This window comes from Otolemur garnettii, unplaced genomic scaffold (assembly GCF_000181295.1).
Source record: "Otolemur garnettii isolate 467f Iridium unplaced genomic scaffold, OtoGar3 scaffold00100, whole genome shotgun sequence".
Classification (NCBI taxonomy): domain Eukaryota; kingdom Metazoa; phylum Chordata; class Mammalia; order Primates; family Galagidae; genus Otolemur; species Otolemur garnettii.
The window spans coordinates 4,572,221-4,580,074 of NW_003852495.1; the positions used below are offsets into that span (position 1 = coordinate 4,572,221).

The following is a 7,854-nucleotide window of genomic DNA, read 5'->3' on the forward strand; positions in this document are numbered from 1 at the left end:
TGGCGGGTCCGGGCTGGGGATTCGAACCCGCCACCTTAGGTGTACGTGGCTGGCGCCTTAGCCGGTTGAGCTATAGGCGCCGAGCCAAAATATTCTTTAAAAAGTTTCATCCAGCCAGGTGAGGTGGTTCACACCTGTAATCCTAGCACTTTGGAAGGCTGAGGTGGGTGGATTGCTTGAGCTTAAGAGTTAGAGACCAGCCTGAGGAAGAGTGAGTCCCTGTCTCCAAGAAAATGAAAAACTAAGGCAAGAGGATTGCTTGAGCCTAAGAGTTTGAGGTTGCTGTGAGCTTCGATACCATAGCACTCTACCAAGGGTGACAAAATGAAACCTCTGTCTCAAAAAAAAAAAGTTTCATCCAAAACTCCTGGTTTATCATTACAAGTGGGTTTTTCTGAAGCATTGGTTTGATTCTCAGTGATATTTTTACTTCTTTAAAATGCATAGGGTAAAAAAGATAAAACAAAGTAATTCCTAATTAATATAGTTTGGAAAAAGTGCTAAGAGTACTTGCAAAGTTCAATAAATTTCATACTCAGAATTTGATTTCTATTGAGTGAAGTGTTTTTTTGGTTCTTTTTTTTTTTTTTTTTGACATTTGTATACGATTTATTTCCTTAACCACAGTGTTTTAGAGTGATAGCACTCACCCTATTATAGAAAGAATAACTCAAAATCCACCAAAAGTTAAAGGTCAAAAGCCAAAGTCAGGTCAGTAAGAGTTTCATCCACTATTTGGGGAATTTTTTTTTTTTTTTTTTTGATTAATGAAAGAGTTGATGTGCAGAACACCCTGTTTTGAGCTTGGCATGACTTCTGACGACCACCGCCAGGGACTAGACTTCATTGCTTCATCCTGCTCTGGCTGTGCTGGTGGGTGGTAGCTTTTTTTTTCAAGATGGCATCTAACTCTGAAGTATTATCATCTTTATTAGTCACTGTTGTCTTCATGGGGCCACTCACTGGCCTTGACATCACTGCACTAGCAGGGGAATAGTTCTTGTCAAAGTCATTCAGCATTAACAGGCTTATGTATTGGATTTGCTTGTTATCCATTTTCCTCTCTGAAAACTGGTTGTTGTTTTTTCTGTTAGGTGGTAGTTGACACGGCACAGATTGAAAATAAAGAAGCCTATGCCCCCCAGATCAGTTTAGAAGGCTCCAGAATCGTGGTTCAAGTCCCGTCCACATGGTAATGTGACTCTTGCTTTAACAGAAACCTAAACCATGGTTGAAGTTTATACATCTTTGAAATGATTGCTCTTTTTAAGACAAACTGCATATTATTATACAGGGTGTCCATAAAGTTCACGTGCAATTTAAACAGGTTATACAGGGTGTCCATAAAGTTCGTGTGCAATTTAAAATAGATAATCTATTTTAAATTGCACACGAACTTTTTTTTTTTTTTAATTTAATTTTTTTTTTTTTTGAGACAGAGCCTCAAGCTATCCCCCTGGGTAGAGTGCTGTGGCATCACAGCGCACAGCAACCTCCAACTCCTGGGCTCAAGTGAGTCTCCTGCCTCAGCTTCCCAAGTAGCTGGGACCACAGGCGCCCGCCACAACGCCCGGCTATTTTTTGGTTGCAGCCATTATTGTTGTTTGGTGGGCCCGGGCTGGATTCGAACCCGCCACCTTAGGTGTATGTGGCTGGCGCCTTAGCCACTTGAGCCACAATTATTGGTCCATGATGAGGAAGCTTAAGCTGTCTGAAAAATAGGCCTAGTGTGAGAGCTCACGCCTGTAATCCCAGCACTCTGGGAGGCTGAGGCAGGGTGGACTGTCTGAGCCACATGAGTTTCAGACCAGCCCGAGCAAGTGTGAGAATCCGTCTCAAAAAATAGCCAGGAGTTGTGGTGGGTACCTGTAGTTCCAGCTACTCAGAAGGCTGAGGCAAGAGAATCTCTTGAGCCCAAGAGTCTGAGGTTGCTGTGAGCTATGATGGTATAGCACTTTACCAAAGGTGGCAAAAAGAGACTCTGTGTCAAAAAAAAAAGTCTGAAAAATAACAAGCAGTATTATCTTTGTTATTAAGTCTACAACTTTTTTTTTTTTGAGACAGAGCCTCAAGCTGTCACACTGGGTGGAGTGTTATGGCATCACAGCTCACAGCAACCTCCAACTCCTGGGCTCAAGCGAGTCTCTTGCCTCAGCCTCCCAGGTAGCTGGGACCACAGGTGCCCGCCACAGCACCTGGCTATTTTTTGGTTGCAGCCATCATTATTGTTTGGTGAGCCCGGGCTGGATTCGAACCCACCACCTTAGGTGTATGTGGCTGGCGCCTTAGCCACTTGAGCCACAGGTGCTCAGCCAAGTCTACAGCTTTTAAATAATAGTATATCGGGTGGCATCTGTGGCTCAGTAGGTAGGACCCCGGCCCCACATACTGAGGGTGGCGGGTTCAAACCCAGCCCAGGCCAGACTGCAACAAAAAAATAGCTGGGCGTTGTGGTGGCACCTGTAGTCCCAGCTACTCGGGAGGCTGAGGCAAGAGAATCACCTAAGCCCAGGAGTTGAAAGGTTGCTGTGAGCTGTGTGACGCCACAGCATTCTACCGAGGGGGATAAAGTGAGACTCTTGTCTCTAAAAAAAAAAGAAAAGAAAGAAAATGGCCAAGGGACATGAACAGAAAAGAAAACATATGATTAACAAATAGATGGGAAAAAATTGTAACTTCACCTAATAATTAAAGAAAGGCAAATTTAAAAAACCATATGACACCATTTTGCCCAAAATGTTATTAAATTGTTTTAAAATAACAATATTGGCCGAGCAGTGGCTCACACCTGTAATCCTAGCACTCTGGAAGGCCAAGGTAGGTAGATAGCCTGAGCTGTGGAGTTCAGAGAGCAGCCCAAGCAAGAGCAAGTGTCTTAAAAAAATAGCTGGGTGCTATGGTGGTGCCTATAGTCCCAGCTAACAGGTAGGCTGAGGCAAGAGGATTGCTTGAGTCTAGGATTTTGAGGTTGCTGTGAGCTATGACTCCATGGCATTCTACCCAGGGCAACAGAATGAGACTCTGTCTATAAATAAATAAATAAATAAATAAATAGAATAACAATACTCAATATTGTGACAGTACTGGTTTTGCTCAAACTACAAAAACAGGCAAATGGTTTATTGAATAGAGAATAAACACAACATCAGCAATTCTATAATTTTACCTCTAAGGATAAACAGTAAATGGCTGGGTGTGGTGGCTCAATCCTGCAATCCTAACACTGTGGGAAGCTGAGACAGGAGTCTCACTTGAAACTAGGAATTTGAAACCAGCTTAGGTAGCATAGTGAGATGCTATCTCTACAAAAAATTCAAAAAATCAGCACGGTATAGTGGCACACACCTGTAGTCCTAGCTATTTAGGAGGCTGAGACAGGAGGATCATTTGAGCCCAGGAGTCCAAGGCTGCACTGAGCTATGTACAATCAATATATTGCACTCTAGCCCAGGAGACAGAAATTCTATGTCTAAAACAAACAGGAAAAATTAAGCGTATATTACAATAATGTAATACAATTTCTTTGTAATATAAACATACATATATATATATCCCCCACCATAAATTCAACCACATGGTAAAACATTTTCTTTTATATTGGTAATCTTGGTGAACAATTATAAAGAAAACATATAAATCATTTAAGTAGGAAGAGATAGAGATAGTAAGAAGCAGAGGCACTGTTGGTACCTATGTGGACTAAAATTAGTAACAAGCTAGTCTTTTTTGTTTTATTTGTTTATTTATATTTTTTATTAAATTATAACTTTGTACATTGATGCATTTATGGGGTTCAGAGTACTGCTTCAGTATGCAATGTGAAATGCTTACATTGAACTAAGTAACACATCTGTCACAATTGTACTCATTTCTTAATAGTTTTGAAATGTACCATTGCATCATGTACATTATGTGAGTTCCCCCCAAATGTCCTCCTTTCTCCCATAACCCCCCTCCTATCCCCTCTCTCTCCTCTTCCTTTCTACTTTTCTGGACTACAGTTATGTTTTAACAAGCTATTCTTATTCTTTCTTTTTTTTTTTTTTTTTGAGACAGAGCCTCAAGCTGTCCCCCTGGGTAGAGTGCCATGGCATCATGCTCACAGCAACCTCCAACTCCAGGGCTCAAGCGAGTCTCCTGCCTCCGCCTCCCAAGTAGCTGGGACCACAGGCGCCCGCCACAGCGCCCGGCTATTTTTTGGTTGCAGCCGTCATTGTTGTTTGGCGGGTCCGGGCTGGGGATTCGAACCCGCCACCTTAGGTGTATGTGGCTGGCGCCTTAGCCGGTTGAGCTAGAGGCGCCGAGCCGCTATTCTTATTCTTAAAATGTGAGAATAGAATTCTGATTCTGTTTAAATCCTATGATATATTATTAAGTAAGGGTTAGCAGTTCACTTTGTGTCCCCAGACCTTTCTATTAGTAACCATCAAAATTTTAATTTGAGTGGTTGGATGGTGTACTATGTCCTGAAATCAATCAAATAGTTAAACAAAAGTTCACTTCTATCTTTTTTTTTAGAGATAGAGTCTCACTTAAACACCCTTGGTAGATTGCGGTAGCGTCACAGCTCACAGCAACCTCCAGCTCTCGGGCTCAAGTGATTCTCTTGCCTTAGCCTCCCAAGTAGCTGGGACTACTGGTGCCACCATAATGCCTGGCTATTTTTTGTTGCAGTTTGTCTGGGGCCGGGTTTGAACTGGCCACCCTTGGTATATGGGGCCAGTGCCCTACCCACTGAGCCACCAGCGCTGCCCCAAAGCTAACTTTTCTGAAGGATTTCTACATTTCTAAAACCTTAAATTGCTTTTCCAATTCAAGTTTTCATTTAAAAATATTAAACTTAATTAGAATTCTCATTTTGAAGCAAACAGTTTGTACTTTTGGAGAGTTGGATTTCTATAAACAGGTAGTACTAAAATGGTTAACACTTCAGTTTACTTACAAAACTCTGTATAGAGCGGTGCCTGTGGCTCAAGGAGTAGGGTGCTGGCCCCATATACCGGAGATGGCGGGTTTAAGCCCAGCACGGGCCAAAACTGCAAAAAAACAAACAAACAAAAAAAAAACTCTGTGTGGTTGATTGCCTTAGTAATTCAATAGCACCTCTGTGAAAAAGACCTTACAGTGTGATTCCTTGCAAAGGCTCCCTCTGCTGGCTGCTTTTGGTAACAATGTAATATTTTAGTAGGTTTTTTTGTATTTTTGTTTTTGTGGATGTGGGCATTTGTGAAACAGGATCTGGCTCTGTCAACTGGGCTAGAATACAGTGGCAAGTTCATACCTCACTGCAACCTCAAATTCCTGGGCTCAAGCAATCCTACTGCCTCAGCCCCCTCCTCCAGTGGGTGGGACTACAGGTATGTACCACCATATCCACCTAATTTTTTTTATTTTTTGATAAGCACAGGGTCTTGCTGTAGCCCAGACTGGTCTTGAACTCCTGGCTGTAAGCAGTCTTCCCCCCTTGGCCTAACAAAGTGCTAGGATTACAGGCCTGGCCCATAAAAGTTTAGTTTTTTTCTTTCTTTCAAATGACAAAATACTGTATGTGCTTCTTGGGAACAATTCAAACAGAAGTAATTGGTTTACTTCCCCTTGAGATAAATGATAATATTGTTAGCAAAGCAACTCAAGAATTTATTAATGCTTTGCTTTTAGGGTCCAGCTGCTAGATGGGGCTTTTTCCAAATAGAATAATATCTTACTTACCTTTTTCTTTAAACTGTCATTTTTTTTTTTGGCCAGGGCTAGGTTTGAACCTGCCACCTCTGGCATATGGGGTCGGCGCCCTACCCTTTTGTGCCACAGGTGGCTGCCCTAAACTGTCATTTTTTTTTTTTTTTTTTTTTGAGACGGAGCCTCAAGCTATCCCCCTGGGTAGAGTGCCATGGCATCACGCTCACAGCAACCTCCAACTCCTGGGCTCAAGCGAGTCTCCCGCCTCAGCCTCCCAAGTAGCTGGGACTACAGGCGCCCGCCACAGCGCCTGGCCATTTTTTGGTTGCAGCTATCATTGTTGTTTGGCGGGCCCGGGCTGGGGATTCGAACCCGCCACCTTAGGTGTACGTGGCTGGCGCCTTAGCCGCGTGAGCCACAGGCGCCGAGCCAACTGTCATATTTTTAATATTTAAGCTATCCGTCCCTTCTTTCTTTCAACAGATACTTGCTAAATACCTACTATGGGGCCAGACACTATTCTGGGCTCTGGGAAGTTAATCATGAGTAAGACAAACAGAGCCCTGCCACTTCTAGAGCCGACTTTGGGATTAAGAGGGAGGGCTGGAGACCAACTAGTGAGCATTGGAGATAAGTTCAGAAATTGGCCAGCTTATGAAGAAAATTAGAACAGATGCCTATAATCCCTGAGGCAAAGGCAGGTGGATCGCTTGAGCTCAAGAGTTTGGGGTTGCTGTGAGCAATGATGCCACGCCATTCTACCCAGGGTGATGGAGTAAGACTCTGCCTCAAAAAAGAATAGCAAAGTAAGGAAAATTAGAACAGAATGACATGTGACAGAGAATAATTGGGGTTAAGATAGAGCGGTTAGTCAAGAAGGATCCTTTTTGTTTGTTTGTTTGTTTTTTTGAGACACAGTCTCACTATGTTACCCTCAGTAGAGTGCTGTGGCATCATAGCTCACAGCAACCTCTAACTCTTGAGCTTAAGCGATTCTTTTGCCTCAGCCTCCCAAGTAGCTGGGACTACAGGTGCCTACCACAACACTCAGCTACTTTTCTGTTGCACTTGTCATTGTTGTTCAGCAGGCCAAGACTAACCCACCATCCCAGGTGTATGTGGAGGGTGCCCTTAACCACTGAGCTATAGGCTCCAAGCCAAGTCAGGAAGGACCTTGAGAGGAGCTTGCCACCCAGACAGGTGCTGGGGAAAGCATTTCAGACAGAAGGAATAGCAAGTGTAAGGCATGGGGAGCAGTGACCAGGCAGGTGGAGATGCAGTGGGTTCTGAGAAGATAGGGACGCGTAGACGTCAGTACATATAGGGGCCTTCAGGAAGATGTTTTTTATCTAGGAAGAGATAGAGGGTCTTGGTGATTTGTCAACAGAACAGGTTTAGTCTTTCAAGGGCATTTTATTGATCAGCTCTCCAGATTGATGAACAAAATAAAAATGTCAATAAGTTGGTTTTTCAAAAAGAGAAATTTTTACCAGAAACTCTAGTACTCCTTTCTGTACGACCAGCAGATGCTCTTCTAGTAGGTAAACACATGTGACAAGCCATCTTACAACCAGAAGTCTGCTTAGGAGCACAGCACAAGTGTGTCTTATAATCTGGGATTTCAGGCGGAGAGAACTATGTTCCCTGAGCATTGGCCATCTTTAGCAGCCAGGATTCTCTCTCAGGTGTCCAAACTCTAGTTAGGCACTGGCAGAACTTTTCTTGTTGCTCGCCTTTTCCTGTGCTTCCGAGGCTGGCCATGTCTCATCTCCTCCTCAGATTTATCTCCTCTCAAGCCAGAATTAGATCGGGAAGTATTACTGCCTCCTTAGGGAGCCTTGACAAGTGTTGATGTCACCATTAAATGCCCAGGGTGCTCAGGAACAGGCAGGTGTCTTCCTGGTGGGCCTGTGACGCTCAGATAGTTCTCCTCTCAGAAAAGGCTTCTTGATGGAGGTGTCCTGAGTAGACTGTGAATGCTCACAGGCTGAGAGCAGTTGGGCGTACCATCATCTTGGGGAAGAGCAGGCCAGGGGAAGGCAGCAGCAAGAGCAAAGGTCATGAGATGCAGCCAAACCCATTCAGGGAACGTGAGAAGGCCTTACGGCTAGGACAAAGTGCAGAGTAGTCACAGGGCCTGAGGGATGTGACAAGGATTTTTTTTTTTTTTTTTTTTTT

The 7,854-nt window shown here is 43.6% G+C and overlaps 1 protein-coding gene across 2 annotated transcripts in view; it reads left to right on the forward strand.

Moving 5' to 3' along the window:
• Positions 1–7,854, forward strand: part of KIAA0355 (KIAA0355 ortholog) — a 50,141-nt gene that overhangs the window by 22,983 nt on the left and 19,304 nt on the right. For both annotated transcript variants that reach the window (XM_003796080.3, XM_023516932.1), the window contains exon 7: positions 1,095–1,192. In XM_003796080.3, coding sequence (XP_003796128.1) covers positions 1,095–1,192 — 98 coding nt within the window. The remainder of the gene's footprint in view (positions 1–1,094; positions 1,193–7,854) is intronic.